Here is a 21,206-nt window from a genome sequence, read left to right on the forward strand (position 1 = left end):
GCCGCCGCCGCCCGGCCCCGCGCCCCAACAAAGGCGGCGCCCGACGGTCCCGCCGCCATCTTGGGCCCGCCGCGCTCCGGCCTGGCCGCCGCGCCGCCTTCGTGCTTTGGGCTATTTTCCTTTTTTTATTTTTTTTTTTTTTTGACTCATTTTGTGCTGCCAGGCGGAGGCGGCGGCGGGGGGAGTCCTTGTATTGGCAGCTTTTTTGTTGTTCCCGAGGTGCTCTGGGCCTCGCTGGCTGGGACCCCGCCATGACCCCACTCCACTGAAACCCAGCAAAACTGAGGAAAAAACATCCCGTCCTTCACTGTATTTGTGATTCCCTTCCCCAAAGAGCACTTGAGAGGGAGAACGCTGACCCCGGGCCCTGGCTTTGCTAATGAAGTCAGAAGCCCCAGGAGCATTGCATGAAGACAATGCTCAACAAGAGTGTTTACCCTAGCCTGGGCTGCGTGAGGTGATGGAAGAAAGCCACAGAAATTCAAACTGTCAAAGCTGTTTAGCTCAGTAACTACGCCATGTAGTCACATCCACGGACAGGATGAGCTCCCATAGACCCAAGGGACAGCATGGGGAGCATCAGTCAGCGAGCGGTTGGATTTCTGAGGGGCGTTTGAGCAGGAAAGGCTCGGGGCTGGAAGCGGCCGAGGGCAGGATGGGGAGGCTGAGGCACATCCTCGCCCCGTGTTCCTGGGGTCCGACCCAAGCCATCTCTGCATCCTTTTGGAAAACACTAGGGTAAAGTCATCCCCTGGCAAGCCTGGGGCTGAAAAATCTCTATTTCCCAACCCATCAAAAAAAAAAAAAACAAACCCCAGAAGCAGGGGTTGCTGAAGATGCAGGCTACTTTAAGCAATCATGTGTCCCCCATTCAGTTATAGACATCATGTTTTCACCTCATCCAAAAAGCTTTTTCTGTCCTTGCCCTAGTATTTCTAGTGAAATACAGCTGTCTGAGGAAACAACAAAGCCTCACTTGAAACAGAGAAGATTAATAAGCAAGCAGCTCTTTCATTTATTAATCTGCACCTCTCTGATATAGAATCACTTCTCCAGGCACCTACAGTCTATTGACACCATATTTTCTCTACATGTTACTATAGAATTTCTGAGAACATTAATAAAATACACCCGTTCTGAGCACCTTCCCCCTGGGGCTAGCACAGGTAATTTAAACTCTCCTTTTAGCATCCCTAAAGATGTTACCCATGCGTGTATTTCTAAATCCTACCGCATCAGAAATATGTTGTGGCAATGAGTTCCACAGGTTATGCATTGTGTACAACTTTTTAATTAAAGTTAAATAATTTAAGACATTTGTTTACAGGCAACAGTATCGGTTGCTCACTCTGTACATTGCATTTATTAGACATCAACAAGGAAAAACAGAACATTTGGCACAAGAATGCCAATTTTTTTTATTATTATTTTTTTTTTTGGACACATGAACACAAAATATCCCTGCAGGCTAAAAAAAAAAAATACATTGCAAGTTGTACACGACCAGCATCTTATCGCAACATGGGGCTGCTAACCCACCCATAACAGTTTAGAAAGAGTACCTCGTATTGCTATAGACATACATCCAGTCCAAATTTAATAAAATACAATTTTAAACGTTACAAGTCTAACAATATAGAAACAAAAATTACATCATAAGTCAAAATGAACAAATGCAAACATTTTACATTGAAGTTTCAGCCTCTAGACATAGAAATATGAAAATGTCAATAGCAAGGTATAAGAAAATCTGTAAGTGATATTACAAGATCTTTCCTCCAATGCACAAGGAAAAAACCTTGTAGTTGAAACAGTATTGATACAATGCCCTCCAAACCCTGCCTTCTTAAAATGAAAGCAGAGTTACTCCCTTGCTATTGAGCAAGAAAAATCCTACAGCACATCCACAAAGGTAGTTTGGGGGGTAGGTTTTGTTAAACACTGGATCTGAACAAGGGTGCCTTCCCCATCTGAAGAGCAAAGCTGCTGAGAGAGGTTAAATAACTCTGACGCCTGTGTGGGACAAGAGACGTACTGCGTGAAGCGTTTGCCTGTACATCGCCACCTCTCACACCCTTTGGATGCAGCTACAGGCACGACACTAAGCTGTGGTACTCACAACAAGAATAAATAAGCCAGGCTGTTCAAACGTTGGAGACAGGCTAACTAGCGATTGCCAGAGCTTGTTCAGAATTCAGCTGTTCACAAAGCAAGCAGAACTGGTTTGAAAATGGGATTTCTGCCCTTTTTTTTTTTTTTTTTTTTTTTTAAATGTCAACCACCCCCTTCCCCAACTCTTTAAAAACTTTGCTACATTTAAAATCTTTCACACCACAGAGCTAAACAGTGGCCAACAGGCTTTATTTATTAAAAAAAAAAAAAGAACCCAAACCAAAACAAAACCCAAAACAAAACACCCTAAGAACTACATCTACAGAATGCACATCTTCCCATTGATTGACACATGCATAACGATTCAGTCAGTCCCAAGGGGTTAATTCCAGATCGTCAAGCCCAACCTCCAGACTTGGACTCAGACCTGTGCAGGACAGCATTGCCGAAACCTTGATCTTACCGTTACCGCCACACAACGGTCCTGAACTTCAGCGCTCTTCTCCCAAAGCGACCGTGCCGCGCCCTCAGCGGCGTTGCTCTGCGGCGGCGTTCTCACACGAGACTGGGTTCAGGTTCTCGCCCTGTGTCCCAGGGCTGGCTGAGGTCTAACAATCCGTGTAGTCTGAGGTTAAATATTCAGTCCAGTCACAGGCAAACAAAGGAGAGGCTCTTACTTCACTCAATCTGAACTAGGAGTGCTTGGCACTGGACAATAACTAACTGGTGATAAAATTAAGCATTTCTTATGCACCCTTGATTAAACCAGTCACATTCTTGCCTAGTGCACAAACTAAAAATAGCGATCTTTGATCCTATAACCTAAAAAGGGTGCTCAGTTTGTTTTCAAGGTGCCAAAGTTTTCCATGTGTGTTGGGTCAGTCAGAGTTCATTCTAAAAAGGGGTTTTTTTGTATTCTCCCTGAACGAGTACTGAGAAAAGCAGCCATCTAGCTGAAGCAGCGGTCAGTCTCCCACCCACATGTCCTGATTTTATTACACAAGTGAGGTATTCTTTAAAATAAAATAAAATAAAATAAAAATCCTAAAAAAGAATCTTTTTTTTTCCAATCTAAACCTGTCCACAGTACGTGCCAGGAGCAGAGCTCACTTCAGTCCCATTTTCAACAGAAATTTAAAAAGTTTAAATTTAATGAGACTTACTACTTGAAACAAGGTTATAAACTGTTTGAAGACTAAGTTCAGTGTACTCTGGTACAACTGAAAAAAACCCAGCATTTAGAAATGTAAACTTTAATTTATTTACAAGCTTAAAGACTGAAGGAAACAGCATTTCATATTGCTGAAATTTTGAGGGGGCTGGTTCCTAAGCTTTGGAACAGCAGACAACTTAGCAGCAAACCCCACACGAGTATCAGAGACCACAGTGCAATCGTTGGGCTTCTCAAAACTTCTGTTATCAAAGTAGCTGTGTTGGCTCTACTCAGTTTAGGAATAAGCTTTTAATCCACGCCAACTCATGTTAAAATTAACAGGAATCTAGTCTTAACGTACTATGTTCATGGATTCCAAGAGTATTCAGTGAAACCAAGCCCCTCTTCTTTATTACACATTGCAGCTGAAAAAAGCCAAGCAGATTAAAAAACCCTAATTTCTAGGCTGGGACAGAATCAGAGTAAGAGACCTACGTTGGTTAAACATGCTGTTGAATGCAGTTGTGTGTGCAACCTAGATTGCCAGGGAAAGAAAGAGTTTAAAATGCTGGTACAAGTACTTAGGTTGCCCTTCACACAATACATTTAGACTGTACAGATTGGCAAGCCTTTCCTACACATAACACCCAGTTTCCAAGCTTATAAAAAAATGTTGTAGACAGGACACCAACAGTGAATATAAAACAGTTAAAAATAATTCTTAAAAAAAGCATGGAAGTGCGTCTTTTCTAATTAGTTTCAGAAACTGCCAAATTGTGTGTTCAGAAAACGACACGAGAACGTTGGTTGAACTCATGCACAATCCTCAGCTAGAAAATTACGCTGTTAGGGGGGGCTTAAAAAACAAATATTTATTGCCAAAGTTAAACCTTCTATGAGAAAAAAGTTTTAAAATCACTTAGATTTATCAAACCACACAGCAGCATAAAGTGGGCACTTTTGTAAAAGTTTGCAAAATACCTAAAAGCTAATTTTTTTTTTGTTTTTATAATTTTTAGAGGGGGGAAATGATGGTTCAGTACTTGTTACGATACCATGGCAGTATTATTTGTAACCATTATAATTAAAATCTGACAGGCATCACTATCTGGTTATATTACACATTCACAGAACAAGAACCACCTATTTGAACTCGCAGTATAGTGCAATTGCTTTGCAGCCCAAGTCTGCAGAGATTAAAAAGATAATTAGTAAAACTGACAAAAAACTGCAATACCTGTGAAAGTTATGTTTCTTAAAAGGCATTTACAGTAGTGAAGTCTAAAATCTCCATTAAAAAATCTATGGCCCCACACAATAGAACAATTACATTTAACTGGAGTAAAACGCTTCGCCATAATACGCATACTCACTAAGCAGCGCGTGAAGACAGGGAATCAGTCGTCATGATAAACTAATGGGATGAGGAGATAACTTAAAAATGATAGCTAGCAAAATATTCAATAGAAACCTTTCGTGCCAAGTCCTTTAAAAATTTCAGGATGATCGGCCTTTTGCGCTTTGAGGTAAAAATTCAGTCCAATGCATCAGAAAAGACAGTCTATGAATTTCTATTACATAAAATAATGGAACAAATGGCTCAATTGTGTTGGTGCATCAGACATTGCTGCGAAGTACAGATTCAGTGCGACTGTTCAGAGCTGCTGGTAGTGGGCAGTCTGAAATAAACTGGGCCCTAGCCATAGCAGTAGGCATTCAAAACATTTCAGGACTGCATGGGTAGTTGGTTTTGCCTCATCTTCCCAGATGCTCTCAAGCAAAATACATCGTATGCTGAGTATCATGGTGGATCTGCACTGCCTTTGCCAGAGCCTGGGGGTCGCGGCCATTGCTCTGTCCTGACACGTGGCTGCCTTCAGCACTGTAAAAATGCAGACACACACAGAGAACCGTGAACAACTGGGCCAAGCAGCACAAAACTCTCATTGATACTTATAAATATCTGAAGGGCGGGTGTCAGGAGGACGGGGCCGGGCTCTTTTCAGCGGTGCCCAACGCCAGGCCAAGGGGCCACGGGCACAAGCTGGGACACGGGAGGTTCCCCCTGAACATGAGGACAAACCCCTTCCCTGTGCGGGTGCCAGAGCAGGGGCACAGGCTGCCCAGAGAGGCTGTGGGGTCCCTTCCCCGGAGACATTCACCCCCCGCCTGGAGGCGGCCCTGTGCCCCTGCTCTGGGGGTGCCTGCTCACGCAGGGGGTGGGACGGGGTGAGCTCCAGAGGGCCCTTCCCAACCCCTGCCATTCTGGGATTCTGTGGAAATTTGGGTCCATTATCTGGCTGCCAGGAGGACGAGGCACGGTTCCTTACCTGTCATGATCCTTGTCCACAAGATGATACCTGGCCCTAAACGCTACCAGCCTGGCATAGTATGCAGGAGCTGGAATAGAGACAGATCGCGTACACCGGACATAGGTGTGACACAGCTGATACGTCAACAGCTGTAGTTCGTCTGCAGTAAAACAGTTGTCGTCCCACAAGACCTGATAGTGGGAGGGCCGGCTGGTTCCCTGTGGAGAACAGATGAGCAGTCAGCTGGAGAGCACCGACAAAGACAGAGGTGGCACCTGAAGGTTGTGCCTTCTATCAGCGCACTGAAGAGTAAGCGCCAAACGGGCACTGAACTGACGCGACTGTAAGTCTGCCAAGCCATAAATAGAAGCAACATTACTCATCGGGACAACTATAAGGAATTAGTCCCATAGCCTGAGCACTGCAGAGCTGAAATGTTACCTGAATTCCTGCGTGGCTACAGAGGTAAAAGTCAAATTCAGAAGGATGTGTGATCGTGCTGTCCACAGTAGTGCCTGCTGGTACATTGCCGCTCTTACCCACCTATTGAGGAAAGATTATTATTAGCCCATGGTTGTTTTTTTTTGGAAGTGACCCAAAAATACCTCCTAAGGTGGGTTCTACTCAAAGCTGTTGAAGAATTTACTGCTCAAAAAGGTGCAAAAATATTAAGGTCATTTATACATGAGGAATGAAAATGTTCTCTGTGAGTTCATTTTTAGAAATTTCACCAAATCCAACTGGTGTGTCATCAGAGAAAAAATAAAATACTTGCCAGTAGCATTAAAATTGCAGCGTGGGATCAAGCCTACACAAGTAATTCAGGATCTGAAAATGCAGGTTTTCTGAAATAAATTTTTCATACCCTTGTTTGCACTCACACCCCCGAGATCGCTATTTTTCAAGCAAACCTGAGATCACGAACTTTCCTAAAGAAGGTTCCTCAGCCTGCCTTGTGGATTTGTGCCATAGGCAAAGCTTACAGATGCATCTAGAGACAGAACAGGCAACAAACTGAACAACTAGTTCAGTTTTTAGTCAGGAATCCCAGATTATGGCTCTAGATACACAAATACAGGGATATAGAGTACGCCTGTTCCAAAAGGGGCTGGGAACAAGCTGTTCCGTCTGACCGCTTGATCTAGAGCAATAAAAAAGGGGAGGAACTGGTTATTTTGGTAGAGAAAGCATGTTATTGCACAGAACTGCTACTGCTTGTACAGATTAATTCTGTTTTAGTGGGCAAGATTGATACCACCCCACTTAACCAAACAATCTTACTTTCCTGTTGCCATCACCTCCTTCTTATGTAGTCAACATTACTTGCCCTTTCAGTTTTGTCAGCACAGAATAGTCTGGTGTGATGCCTTTTCTGCACAACAATGTAGGTTATTCCTGGTCTATAATCTTCTTCCAAACTAATACAGGCCTTCCGGATTGCTATCAGCTCTGGCCAAGCTACCTAGAAGTAGAAGATTTAACTGTTAGGTGCTGAATTCAGTACACATCGTATTCTTTTCATTTTTTTCCCCATGTACAAGCACCACTTCACAAGGAACACGATCAGACGGGAAAACTGTACATTGTGCTTTCCCAGGAAAACTCAGTGAGACTATTAACTGTCCCTTTAATACACGCAATCCACATAAACATATGTATTTTCAAGGGCCAATCCCTTTTCCCAAGCAACAAGAAATCATTAGACAATACCTGCTTCATCTGCCCTTCTGATACTCCCCCTCTGTAGTAAATGATCCTTGTGGGCTTGAAACGAGTGGATTTGTAAAACTGGATCAAGAGTTCTCGCACCATGTTGGTCAGGTCCTGTATCACCTCCTGACTGTACAGCAGCTCCTGGGAGGTCTCCTGACGGGAGGTCTGCACGCGCACCGTGGCACAGTAACGGCTGGGATGGCCGTCCATGCTGCCTACCACAGCGGCTATGGAAGGCTTCTTTCCATCGCCAGCCGGAGGGTGAGTGACATCTGCTCCCAAAAAGATCACTGGCTGCTGGAACACTGAGGGCCTGTTTAAGATGATTAAGGATTATTAAATAATAAATAGTAAAAAAAACAAAGAAGGGGGATGAGGAAGGAAAAAAAAGTTACAACTGAGGAAGGTATATCCAAACCATTCAACAGAACTAAAACCCCGTCAGAATTTTTAAGGATGAAGTCCTCTGCCTCAAGCTCTTACAGTCCAGAGAACAGAAAGTGGAAAAGGAAAGGTCCAAAGGCAGACAAAGTTACAAGCATTTATCACAAGCCACTCTTCCTCACTCCTTTTCTTCCAATTTGGAAGGAAATACCTTCTGCCTAAGGAGGTGGCCAGGGGAAAAGGGAGACTGAGTGAACCCAAAGGCAGGAAAAAGTCATGGGGGGAAAAAAAGCTTTGTTGTGAGCTTGTTTTCACACACGCTGCCGGATGGCTCTACCGCTACAGATGATTCTCAGCACAGGGCTTACTAGGCAGACTCTGAATGCAGAAGCATCCTTCTCTGTCCACTTCAGACTGTGGATATTTCTAAAGCACGTAATATTTTGAAAGGTATCATTTTAGCGAACGAACCAAAATGACACCAATTTGCTTGACAATCCAGACTTCAAGGAGAGCTTTAGATTTAGTCTCACCTTTGATGAGGTACAAGCACATTGTTGATTCCTCCAAGCTTTGCATTTATCTTCAGACACAGGTTGGACAGCGTTTGTGGTGAGGTTTTTACCACATTCTTTACCTGAACACACTGAGTGGCCATTCCTAGGAGAGTGTCACCAACCCGCTTTACTTCAGCTGTGACAGAAAAATAAGTTAGTGGTTCCAGTTACCTGGATGGTCGGTAGTTCCATCTGCTTCCTCTCTTGCCCCCCGCTCCCCCACAAATTTTATTGTAATTCAGATCCTTAAAAGTTCACCAACAAGGGCTCGGTTTGCTCTTTGGTAATATTCAAGTACTCCAATCAGGCCTGACAAACCCATCTCCAAAACCACCTGTTAAACGGAAGACATTGCCTGCCCTGTCTCCTCCCTACCGCTGAAGCGCACAATGAGATGCCCACTCGCCGTACAACTAATTAACACTTTACAGCCTCTTCTCCATACCGTACACAGGCGTCTTTCCGGGTAGAATCACCACGATCAGCTGCAGACCAACGTACGTCAGTTTTAAGTGTTTAAACATGGGCTCCACGCTGTCTGCACCCTGGGCGTATTTGCAGAAACAGGGCTGGCCTTGGATCGGCATCCCTGCATCCTTGGAGATCTTGCGCAGCTGGTCAGTAAAACTCCTGTAAATGAAATATAAATAGATTTGTCCTGGCTTTTTCACTATGTTTTACTCTGCCGTTAATTCTATCAACAAGATCTGAGCTATTTCAGCTATTTCAGAGCGCTTCCAACTTGACAGAACGGTAATTATTTTTTAGCAGTTCTATCACTATAAGAAACTCACTAACAGGATTCTAATCTTGTGTGTGGACATTTCATAACCCTCTGTTCCTGTAATTTTAGAAGTCTTGGGGAAACAAACACACATTTGAGTTGAATGTTCTGAGGCAGATTCCCAGACTAATACTGATGCTCTGGTAGAATTCTGCTCATCCACCAAACTTATTGGAACATTACTGCAGCCATGATTTGTGCCAAATGTTTCAGTGGTTCACACAACCTCTATCTTGAGGATTCTGGAGAGTAATTTGAAGGACAGGGGACAAAAAGTATTGCGTGACATTGCCTGGGAGGCAGCAACGGTTAATAAAAATAGTCCAGGTTTTAAAGTGAATGACCATCATGAGTTATTTGTAAAAACAACAGAATACCAGTGGAATGCAGCCTCCAGAGCAGGAAGCACAGCCTCGGTGGTAAGGGAACTAATGCTTTTCCTAGCTGGCCAGTTAGGTTATGACCCAAAGGTCATGGTCTCCTCCCAAATTGTAGGTATTTAAGACTCTGCAGAACTGTCATTCCTCATTTTCCTATTAGATGTGTTCAAATCAACTTATATTGCATATCACCTTTCAGAAATATGAGGAAAATAAATATCCTGAATAAATAGGAAAATACTTACTTTAATAAGTCTTCCCTGCATTGTTTCTGAGGAGCAAAACAGGCAACAGCCCACACTTTAATCTCAATGCCAGCATAGAACTGTTTCCCTCTCATGTCCCACACGCCTTGGTTTGGTGTGGCCACAGTCTTGTTCTAGGTAAAAACCAAAGGCAAATTAAAAATTAAATGCCGCTTTGTTCGACTAGAGCCGAACAGTGCTCATACAAAGGAAGCCTTTTGAGAAGGCATAGGGAACACTTCATGAATTTATATTACCTCAGGACAAGGTATTTTACAAGCCATGGAAAACTCACCCTGCCTCCGTATTGCAGCATTGGTGCTGGCAAAACTCTGCCTGTCAGCTCCGTCATTTCGTTGTGGACAACAATACCAAACTCCTTCAAATACGGATCGGGTCCCCCAACCATGCTGTTACTTTTCACCTGGTGGCAAGAAAAGTATTTGTGTAACTACAGCTAATGCTTCAGGTGGCTCTGCCCTCTCTGCCACGAACAGACTTTCTGTTTGAAAGCATTTGTTTTGAAGAAGCCAGGGTTTTTAACTTCTGCCGTTCTCAGTCATTCTGCTTATCATTACATGTTCTACAACGCTTCTGGAAGAGCCAAAGGCGTGACAAACGCAGAGCGTTTTGCCAGAAAAAAACACTTACTAGTCTGCTGATCTCTTCCTGGCGGTCCGGTGCAGATCTTGCAGTTGCTTTTATCATAGTCGACGTCTGATTGTCCGTTAGCTTCTTTATACATCTCTGGCCTGCCACTATGTTACACACCTACACAGGAGCAGCGAGAGGTGGCGTGATACCGTTTAAGAGCGGATATACCGCAATGCAAGAGCAAGTTAGATTCTTACCTCAAGCGGTAAGTACGTGTGTTTCTGTTCCTGTCCTACTTGGAGACAGGGAAGGTGAGGATATTTTAGCTGCAGACTGTACTTCTGCTTAAAATACTGAGCTACTGTACACTCCATAGCCTGCCCGTTTTCCAGCTGCAGAGGAAACCTGTGAAGGACATTGGTTCTGGTTAGACTGTTCAAGATTTTTTTTTTTTTAAGGAAAAAATGGTATGGAAAAATTTATTCCAGACTAGAAATGCTGGAAACATTTATTTTCCTTAGCTACTGGATCTCTTCTTTATGAAAAGACTTTATAGACTATATATACTGATTTTTTCACAGCTATTTTAAGAATTGTAGCCTTTGATAACTATATTTAAAAGCCAGGATACAGCTTCAATTTTCCTGTGTTGAAAGAAATAAAGCACCACTATTCCTCTACTCCACTAAGACTAAACATTATTGCAAAGCCACACAGCTGCTTCACCTCCAGAATCAACAATTCTTGCATAAACAATATAGCTAATAGGTTCAGGATTTTTAAAATTGTCAGAAAGTGCTTATATACATACGTCTGATGACTGGCTGGTCGCCGAGTAACATTGCACACTCGGTATTTTCTCTTCATCTGGCCACAATGGGTAACCTCCACTTTTAGACCTGAAAACGCAACACAGAAGTCATCTAAATAAATTCAGGCATAGGAGTCACCTTGGAAAAAGACGAGGGCAAAAAGGAACAGGCCAGCTTCCCAAGTGCCCTGCAAATTTTCATTACAACGTAATATGAGCAAGTTTCCAGTATTTTGTTGCAGCAGCTTTAGAACAAGCCTTTACCTCTGATTTCTTTGGTAAATTTGACACGCTGGGAGTCCGTAAGAGGCTTGGTTTGTTCATTGATGTTCTGAATGTCCAAGACCTCGCACATGAACTCAATGATAGGCTGGGCACGATAGAAAGCTGTTGCCGACACTAAGAAAAAAAAAAAGAGGATGTTTAATTTAGCAGCAGCAAGAACTGCGTTACCTTAGCGAGACTGAATTTCCTACATACCATCAATGTTGAGCATCATGTTCCACATGGCAGGCCTGACCGACTGGTGGAAACCAAACCAGACCTCCCTGCCACCTCCCAGAGGGTGGTAATAACCTTCGGGGGGGGAGAAAAAGGAGCGACCCACAGGGGTGTACCTGAAAATAGTAAGGAAATTACTACTTTGGGCATTCTTTTCTGATACCCCTTTTCACATTCACCTTTACAGTGTTTAAAAGTACAGCAAATTTCTACAGTACGTTAGAATGGTTAGAGCTAACTTATGGCAAGCATATAAAGCCTTTACTGACAGCACAGTTGGAAAGGCTACAGCAAATTCCTGTTAGAAACATGACCAGCAGATACAAGTCCTGAGTTCAGATCAGATTTCCCTATTCTAGTGCAAATTTGTAAGGCAGGCGTTGAATTACACAACCGCATCCCTCATCCCCTCTACTGTAGGTAAGTGTAATAGCAGTAGAATAGCAGCAAGGAATAACTCATACAAATGCTAAGACAGATGTAGGATTAAGCCAGTCAGGAAGGCACCAAAAATACCCACCTCATGGAGGGAAGGTGCCGTGTGATTACATCAAGCGCCTGTACAGAATCTTCAGGAACTTCATTCAAGTGCCCTGCCAGAGCTTCCAGCAGCAACTGAAGGCTGACGACTGACACCCACTGAATGGATACTTTAAATGTCTGGTCCTTCCCCTCTCCTGGAAGTGTCACCTCCATATCCACCTGACATGGGCAGAATGGAATTAAGCACAAGCTTTTGCTGTGGACAGCAGACTGCCACAACACTCATTGTTACCCTTTTCTCCCAGGTATCCTTTGAATCTGTATTTTTCACAATTAGTTAGTGTAATTCTCTTAAAACGTTACAGATGGTTTCCTCAGGATTTTGAAAGCTTGTAATTTAGTCATCTGAGAGACTGCACTGAGGTATCTTCAAGCGTAAATTTTAAGCAGTAATTAGTACGGTGACACCAAAGCTCTGGAGAATTGTGAGGTTTGGGGTTTTTTGGTTTTTGTTTTTTTGGTTGTTTTTTTTTTTTTTTTTTTTTTTTAAGTCAGCCAATTAATAGGAAGATGGCTTGTGACCAAACAAGAAGGCAAGAAAACCTTTTGGTCAGAAAGGCGACTCACTGGAAAACACAAATCTGAGTTCTAGCATAGTACTTGAGACTATTCTCACACACCATCAGCCCAGAGCGTGAATATGAACGCATTTTACGCATTCTGCGTGGCACCGTACCAGCAATAACCAGATCCCTGGGGAGAAGAGTGGATGGGGATTAAGTTTTGTATCAGGACTGGTTGATATAGACTGCAATCTGTTAGAGCCAGGGCGCTGGCGAGCACGGGCCGGAACACGAAGGGCCAGCGCAGCTGATCTAATCGCTGACAGGGCTTGTGTCACACGTTTTTATGGAACGGGAGGATGTATCTCAACAGTGCAGCCAAACCAAAACAGCGTGTTTGTCGTCTGCAACTACTTTATCATCTAACAACAGAACAAGGGTTAGAACAGAGAAAAAGGAAGTTCCTATCAGGGCGGAAAAAAAAAAAATCTACTTGCAACTGAAAGAGCACAACATACTAATTCACACTATCGCTGACAGATTCTCCAGCTGAAGAGCTGGGAATTAGAAACCCGAAGATGACAAACTTTAGTAAAGCACCAATAAGTTCCTAGAGATCCCTGACTGGCTCTGCCTGTCATAGCCAAGACTATACCAGTACATCTGACAGCATTTGGGTTTACGCCAATAAAAGAACACTTTTCAAATGACACTGTACGTTTTCCCACAAAAACTTAAAACCACTTATAGTAACACTTACTCTATCCCGGCCAATAGGTAGTGGGTGTGCAGTATACATGTTCCGCTTCCCGTCGTATCCAGGCTGCCGATCACCAAATATCTGCATCTTGAAGTGTCTCACCATAGTATCCACCACCTCTCTACAGAGGGATTTATCGAGTTAGGTTGAAGAACACAAAATCCAGCAATGGTCTTATACAGTTTAAAATTCCCTTTTCGCATTTTCTTAAATGCAGAAGGCCGGAGAAACATCAATGCACTAGAGTATACCCAAGTCAACACCAGGAGCTTTAGAAGTCACCTGCACATTAAGATGCCTCAGTTTCAACATACATGTGTCTATACGCAAGGCAGGATTGACCTACTGACAACATCCACGTGCGGACCCTAAAACATTGGTGTCAATCTGCAAGCTGAGCTCCCACCCCTCAGCTGCAAACACACGTTTGTATGAGAGACCGTGGCACAATTATCAGGGACATTCACTTGCGGACTGGAAGATAAAACCAGCTGTAGTTCAATGCTTAGAACATTTCCTAGAGCCTTCCCCATTACAGGCCAATTGCAAAACATCTTAATAAAAATAAGGAGAACGTTGTATTATAGTTCACTGAAAAGCAACTGCTAACCACAGCACAAACATAAACTGGCCTTCAGCAGATGAAGGATTTCTAGGATGTACGGTTTTCTGTACATCTGTACAAATTCTGTACAAATTGAGGCACATACACTCTTTAATCTCTTTTATTAATCAACTCGTACCTGTTCACTCTTCGGGGGCGTTTTTCTGGTTTGATATCTACGTCATAGTGATAAACATCAATCTTGGGGATCTGAACCTGAAAATGGTTGGCCAGGAGGCGGATGGGTTTCCCAACTGTTCCCAGGCCTGGGCGACGGGGTGGCTGGAAAAGGCTTGCCGGGGGCCCTGGGGAAGTCAAATAAATAGGCATGAGATGTCATTGATGAGCCAGTGCAGCAGCCTTTCAGGGGTACTTTAGCTGACTTTCTGACAGGGCAGAGAGAAATCTTGAGTGGCTTTGTGAGGCTGCAAACGGAGGTGTTCCAAGTGGCTCACAGCCTTCCAGCTGCTGGGAACTTCCAGGTAAAAAAAGTTCCCTCGAGCATATATAGGTTAGTGCCACAATTCATTCTCAAAATTGTAGTGACATTTATGCATGACTGTGGTTATGAACTCACCAGAGTCCTCAGATGGAATGCAACCACTTACATATTATGTATTTTCAGATAATGTAAAGAGAAATATATTCCTGCCACCATTTCTGGAACTAGCCAACAGCCACACAAGCCACACTTTTTCATTATTTCACTACAGGCTTAAAGTTCAGACATTAACGATTGTCACTCTTGGTATACTTAGAACGTAAACCCCCAATTTTTACCTGAAAATTGATATTAACTGGGTAAGCAATATTTTTATTCTAAACTGAAAACATATTTCTGTATTGCATCTAAGCTAAAACAGTTTTGTTGTTTCCTTTAGATCATGAACACTGAACTTCTGTTGACAGTGAACTACTCTTCCTCTAGAGGACAAATTCAGCCAATTTAAAATTCCAACACTAAGGAAGGAGTGAGAAAAGTTTTAGGCTTTCTTCTAAGAAGAGTAAGGGAGAAAGCATAAAGACAGCTAGAGACTCCTACAGATGTGGAAAAGATAATGTATTTGGACAAATGTAAGAGCTTCAGGAACAGCTCTAAGGAAGAAATTAGAGGCTTGAAAAAGTACTTGCATGCGAGCTAGTCACTAGTTAAGTCTTTAGTTAACTCAAAGTGTTAAGATCTGAGATACCACGTTAACAAGATTAAACAGACTTTTTTTTTTAATCTATCACAGCCTCAGCTGACACTGCACATAAAGCAAATTGAATTAGTGTACTTTCACAGGTTTTGTCTATACCTGCCAGTGCTTAGTGGGATCAAAGTAGCAAAGGAGAGGGGGGAAAAAAGTACTACAATGCAAGAATACAATAATAAAGCGATCATAAAACTCTGGGAAAATTTAACATCGTGAGACTGTGTCAACCTGCCAGCATCCATTCAAGGCAAAGGCTCACAGTTTACACCAGGAGGGAGGAGAAGTAGATAAACTGCGGGAGAACGAAGCTCGTATTTGGGTACACTTCAGGGTGCGGCAATAATCTCTAGCACAATCGTAAACTAAACCCAGGACCAGATCTAAGGAGCCTTCTACACTGGGTTTATAAGCCATCCAGTGGCTACTATGTTGCCAGTTAAAATTACCGATCTGAGAACAGTAACCCCAGAATGTTTTTCAGCAGAAGAAACACTTGGAGCAAGTAAGCAGCTGTAGCCCACTTGACACATCCACAGGACACATCCCTGGCTCCGCACCCGCCTGGCTAATTGCGACCCGTCCCGGAGGAGCTCGCAATGCTGCAGGTGAAGTGGTTGTGGGGTACAGTTAGTACTGTAAAAAACTACAGCTGCCTTGACAAGCGTGAATCATCAAGGGCAATCAAAATTTGCTGTGCTTATTTGGATACTAGAGAGATGATCCATTAATCCCGTGCTAATTAGTCTGTAGTAAGTGCAGGGACTGACCTCCCACAAGAGATTAAATGACAACTATATTTACCCATTTTCCTCCTCGGCATTGACAAGTTTTGTAAAGAGGCACAGCAACGCTGACCTCAGTCAGTTTTGATCAAAGGAGATAACACTTGTATCTTCTCCTCTCTAAAGTTACTTCTCAACAGATTCCAGACAATAAGCTAAAAACTGTTTTCCCACTTGAAGCCAGGCTGCGCTGCAAGTCACACTGATTTCATCAGGATTTTTACCTGACCGGCCTGACTCAGGTTACATGTGCTGTTAGTCTCTTAATTTCTCCTGGTCTGTGTTGACCGTGTACCAGGAACCCTCAGCCAAGTTACTTCAGACAGGAAGCAGTTTTACAAAACTAAAAGAGGATCTGCTTCTACAGTTGGAAGCCAAAAAGGACACGCTACAGCGTACTGATGTACGACAGACTCTCAGAGTCAGCCCTTCACTACCTTAAAAGGTGGATTCTTCTGGAATCACCCCTTTGTGTCAATAAAGGCTTCCTGTCACACCAAAATTAACGCTACTTTGATCATACCAGTAGTCTGAACGGGAACTTGATGGATAAGATGCACAGACCGCTTAGGTCAAGAAATACATCTTGCAGACATTTGATAGAATAATCACGGAATAAGACACAAGTAGGAAGATGCCACACACAAAATACCACCAATATTTAACCAAAGTTTGCTTAAAAAAAAGAATAACATCCGTATTTTCAGAAAGTATCACCTTAAACTCTTAGTAATGGCTTAATGTCAAAAGCACAAGTTATTATGGTGCAGCTTGCAGGACTCGCGCACCGGGGGCACATCGCCGTGTCCCCCGAGAGCCCAGCGTGCCCTTCCCTACCTCCTCGCCATCGCCATTCCGCTCCCAAGCCAGGGCCCAGCCTGAGCTAAGCCGTGCCCAGCCGGGCCGCGCTCGGGGCCACGTCCTGCCTACTCCCGGGAGGGTGAAGTCGCCCGACAGCCCGGGCAGCAAACTCCCGCCGCAGCCAGCAGCCGGCTCGGCGGGAGCCGTCAGGGCACATGCAAATCTCCTCGGAAAGTTTAGCGACCTGCTGCAGTTCCTCTTTAAAGAGAAGCGCCCGGCGGCCGCCGAGGCGCCCCCGAGCCCGCTCGCGTGTCGGCCCGCCGCCCGCTGCTGTGGGCTACCGGCGGCCCCGGGCCCGCCCCGCGGCCCCGACCGGACCGCCCGCCCCCGGCCGCCACCGCCCGCGGACGGTGGGGGCAGCCCCCGCCGGGGCCGGCCGCACCCGCGGCCTCCTTCCCCCGCGCTGACAGGGCCCGCCGCCGCCCCCGGGGCCGGGCCCGGGCCTGACAGGGCCGGCGCTGACCGCCACCCGCCAGGCCGCGGCCCCCCGCTCCGCGCCGCCCGCTCCGCGCCCCCGCGGCTCTCACCGGGTCCCAGCGCTTCCATGGCGGCGGCGGCGGCGGCCTCGCTGCGGTCCCCCCCGGCCCCGACGACCGCCCCGGGCCCCGCCGCCGGCCCCGCCGCCGCCGCGTAGCGCTTGATCTCGGGAATATTGGCTCCGGGGTGGGGGCCCGGCGCGGGAACGGGGGCGGCGGCGGCGGGGCGCGGGGAGGAGGATGAGGAGGAAGGAGGAAGGGGGGGGGCGCGGCGGGGAGCGGTGCCCGCACTCCGCTTCCCCGAGCGGCGGCGCAAACAATCCCCCCGCTGCGCCGCCGCCGAGCCCGAGCCCGCGCGCGCCCCCGCCGCCGCCAGCACGCGCCGCCTCCCCCCGCGCGCGCCCCCCGCCGCCGGGGCGAGGAGGAGGACGAGGAGGAGGAGGAGGAGGAGGAAGAGGCCCCTGCACGCTGCCGGGCTCCACTGGCTCGCGCACGCGCGCCGCCCCCTACCGGCGGGGGCGCGCACGCCGCCCGCACCCTTTCAACGCCGGCGCGGCCCCGCGGCGGCAACAGGTGACAGCGGCGGCTTCCCGCGCGCGCGGTCCCGCCCCGCTCCTCGCCTCAGGGGGAGGCGGGAGGCGCTGCTGCCGTTCCCCGGTCCCGGGGGTCTTCCCTCCCTATCCCCCTCCCGCCCCAGAACCCGACATCTGTTCTTAGGTTTAATAATTAACCGAACCGTGACCGAAAGCTCGGGCACGCTCCGTGAGAGCAGCTCCGCGGGCGCCTTCCCCGCGGCCACGCCGCTCCCGCTTCCACCCACCCCGGGCTGCGCCCCGAAATGGGGAACTCGCCCAGCTTCATTAATAATAGCCTGAACAACTTCCTGTACCAGCTGAAGAGCCCTACAGGGATTTAAAACACCTCAAAAAAACCCCCAGAATCTGTAAAAGTCAGGCGAATCGCTGGGCATCGAACACCCCAGGGCCGTAACCGGGACCAGCGTGTCCCCTGAGGCATCCCGTGGGCACAAGATGGCCCGGTCAGCGTGGCGGGGTGCCTGGCGAGGGCTGGCCATGGGTGACCGCCCAGCAGCTCGTAGCTGGCACAGGGATCAACCGCAGTCGTGGGACATCGCCCAGGAACCGCCTGGTGCCCCACGGGTTGGGGCACTGGGCCCCTGGGGGACACCTCGCCTCGACCACGGCGCCCACTTCGATCGCTCCCCCTCGTCCCCGTCTCGTTGGGGAGGGTCCCCCGGGCTGGGCTTCCACCAGCACTAGCAAGAGAGCGGGCTCACAGACAGTGAATTTGTCTTCTTTTTAAAAACCCAGCATTTCAGGCCAAGTGCCCTTAATAAGGGGGTTACTGACTTCTTGTTTTTTAAGCAGCTTAGGGTATTTTAGTGAGCTGCTCCCTTGCACACCCCTCGGGTTCTGTTTAGCCAACAGTTCTCAGCTGACTCACAAGAAGGTCAGAAGTCAAAACATTTCATAAATAATAAAAGCCGAGTCCATTTTATTTCCCTTTTTTAACCTGCAGGATGGGTATTTTCAGAGTCAAAACATCAAAAACCTATTTTAAAATGAAATCTGAGATTCTGATATAATTGCCTGATACCAGTTGAGGAATACTTAAGAGAAACACCAGTTTTACAAGACCAGTAACAAAGCCCCATGATGTTGGGCAACGTTTCCACACTATTATTCAGCATATCTGGGTATAAAAAACACGTATGTAGGGCTGCGCAAAGAGTACTTTTAAAAAAACAAACAACCAAAGATACAATCTCTGCCTCAAGAAATCTGCAAACAAAGGCTTGGTCCTGTAAGATGCTGAGTATGACAACTTAAGCCTATACTTAATACATTACAAATTCAAAAAAGTCAGCAAAGCAATTAACTTCATAAATGTTATGTACACATTGAGGCATCCTGACTGCCGAAGCGGTCAGAACCTTATTTCTACGTTAACCCTCCCTTATATTGAAAACAGTGACCTGTTTCCAGTGGTAAGCCCTAGTTTGGTTATGACAGACAATGGTTACGAAAGGCTTAGTTCTGAGGATTTGCTTCTAAACATCTCACCTGCTAGAAGGAGAGGAAGGAGTATGTTATTTAGTAACAAATAGATTAATAAGCTAGCTTTTTTAAGAAAAAGAAGAAAGTTTTAATATGGTACTTTATCCAGTGCTAAAATAAAATAATTTAGTTTAAAATCTCCTTAATGGCAAATGTTTACCAAAAACTACCTATTCCGTGAGACTGCCTTTGTGTGCCAGGTATGAGTAACAGAACTCGGGATCAGAAATAACCTAATTTGGTTGGTAGCTAATCTCTTTGCTACCTTTTTCTCGCCAGCTGACTCTCAGAACTATTCCTAACATAGCAGTAAGATTGCAGCCTCGAGTAAGTACAATAAACTGTTTGCCTTTTTTTTTTTTTCCTGGCAGACTACCAAGAAAGACCCCCAGATTCCAGGAATTTGTAGAATAATGCCACCACCAGTTCTCTAACTGCATTGCCAGTTCCAGAACAGTATCAGGAAGCAAAGGTCTGCACAGTTAGTGCTTCCTCAGCAAAGAACAGTGTGTTCTGCAGGAAGAGGACAGACAGTCTTAAATACTAGCTCAGTATATTTTGTTGACATTTGCACAATGGTCTAAAAAACTCCCAGGTTTCATTTATTCACAGAATACCTTTTATATAAGCAAGTAATTTCACTTGTTACTAACATTAAGGATTGCTTTTTCTCTGCCTCCTCTGACTGCATCTAGGTTAGAGACAATATCTCAATTATACGGATTAATGGTGTTTCAGTAGAGCCAGCATCTGTCCCCTCCATTGCTAAATAGTAATTATTAAACTACTGTAGCTCCTGTGGCAGCTACAGGAAACCAGAACTGTGTTGTGTTGTGATGTTTGCAGTGGGTTTCATGGACATTTGCTTTTCTCACTTCCTCCGTTCTCAGACTTGTTGGCTCTATGGGAACTACCACAGCAGATTAGTCCATCTGCTCCTTATCCCCCACAAAACTGGGACTGGTACCAAACACTCCAGAACACATACTTTTTTTCTGGGCTTGCCTTCAGCAACAGCAGATGACTGCTGTTTGACTTGGAAGATAAAAAAAACCCATTACTGTAACAGTATGTTCTACAAAGCAAATGTAATGATGAAAGTACCAAACATCCTTAACTCTAGCTCAGAACAAGGTTGCCGACACTCACCCCGGCTCACTGCTCTCCTGCCAGCAGCGGGAAGCTGCAAACACCCCTAGGAATTCCACGTGCTAGGGAGGGAAAGGGGAGGCAACACATTTCACAGCAACTTCAGCCAGATCAGACCCTTCCATGTTTTTTTTCCATGACTTCCTATGGATCTGGAAAAGCTTCTCCTAGGCTCAGCCTGCCATCCTTTCCTCTTTGGCAGAGCTGGGGCCCTATGTCCTGCAGGCCTGGTGGTGTTACGTGGCGGCAGAACTCTACATGCAGCAGACAGAGAAATGAGTTGAGGTGTGAGGTGTTGCTCTGGCTTGTCTGTACTCACCAGTCCTGATCACAAGGGGATTGCACTCCCACTAGCAAATACCTGCAAGATGCACAGGAGCAGGTCTGTGGCCTCCATGGGTGATGCATCACCAGATGTGGGTGCTAGCTCATACTGGCTCTGGGGACAGGGCCTGGCTGCCCTCACAACAAGGACCCCTTCTGGGACCCGGCCTGCCCCGAGCTCTGAGAAGCCGGAGTCCCTCAGGGGCCAGGCTGGGCCTTAACAGCCTAGTCATGCGGCGGGAGGGCTGCGCAGACCCCCGCGGGCCCAGGCCACCCACAAGCAGCCTCACCCATCCCCGCCAAGCCCGGCCCGGCCCGCCCGCAAGGAGGACAGTGCTACAGGGCGGGCTTATAAACCGTGCGGGTGGCCTCAAAACGCGAGCA

The 21,206-nt window shown here is 46.1% G+C and overlaps 1 protein-coding gene across 3 annotated transcripts; it reads right to left on the reverse strand.

Moving 5' to 3' along the window:
• Positions 1-1,334: 1,334 nt before the first annotated feature.
• LOC104053580 (argonaute RISC component 4) lies at positions 1,335-21,103 on the reverse strand. Of its 3 annotated transcripts, none has more exons than XM_064471545.1 (18): positions 20,860-21,103; positions 14,096-14,261; positions 13,353-13,473; positions 12,067-12,248; positions 11,526-11,662; positions 11,310-11,444; positions 11,046-11,133; positions 10,492-10,639; positions 10,292-10,411; positions 9,936-10,064; positions 9,641-9,774; positions 8,677-8,861; positions 8,208-8,367; positions 7,288-7,603; positions 6,905-7,039; positions 6,019-6,120; positions 5,596-5,795; positions 1,335-5,147 (listed from the first exon to the last, which is right to left on the reverse strand). In XM_064471545.1, the coding sequence occupies exons 3-18, from the start codon at positions 13,455-13,457 to the stop codon at positions 5,039-5,041; spliced, it is 2,385 nt and encodes a 794-aa protein (XP_064327615.1). In that variant the 5' UTR covers positions 13,458-13,473; positions 14,096-14,261; positions 20,860-21,103; the 3' UTR covers positions 1,335-5,038. The 3 variants fall into 3 exon arrangements, with proteins under 3 accessions (XP_064327615.1, XP_064327614.1, XP_064327613.1); XM_064471544.1 differs by lacking the exon at positions 20,860-21,103 and adding an exon at positions 17,323-17,736; XM_064471543.1 differs by lacking the exon at positions 20,860-21,103 and adding an exon at positions 15,646-17,103.
• Positions 21,104-21,206: the final 103 nt, after the last annotated feature.

This window comes from Phalacrocorax carbo, chromosome 22, assembly GCF_963921805.1.
Source record: "Phalacrocorax carbo chromosome 22, bPhaCar2.1, whole genome shotgun sequence".
In the NCBI taxonomy this organism is placed as follows: Eukaryota; Metazoa; Chordata; class Aves; order Suliformes; family Phalacrocoracidae; genus Phalacrocorax; species Phalacrocorax carbo.

Bases quoted from the DNA above. Each gene is read 5' to 3' on its own strand.
- LOC104053580 (XM_064471543.1), bottom strand. From the start codon at position 15,682: ATGTGTCAAGTGGGCTACAGCTGCTTACTTGCTCCAA. The intron at 14,262-15,645 runs GTGTTTCTTCTG...TGACTTCCCCAG, and splicing joins CAGCTGCTTACTTGCTCCAA to GGCCCCCGGCAAGCCTTTTC. The intron at 10,065-10,291 runs GTAAGTGTTTTT...TCTTGCCACCAG, and splicing joins AGGAAGAGATCAGCAGACTA to GTGAAAAGTAACAGCATGGT.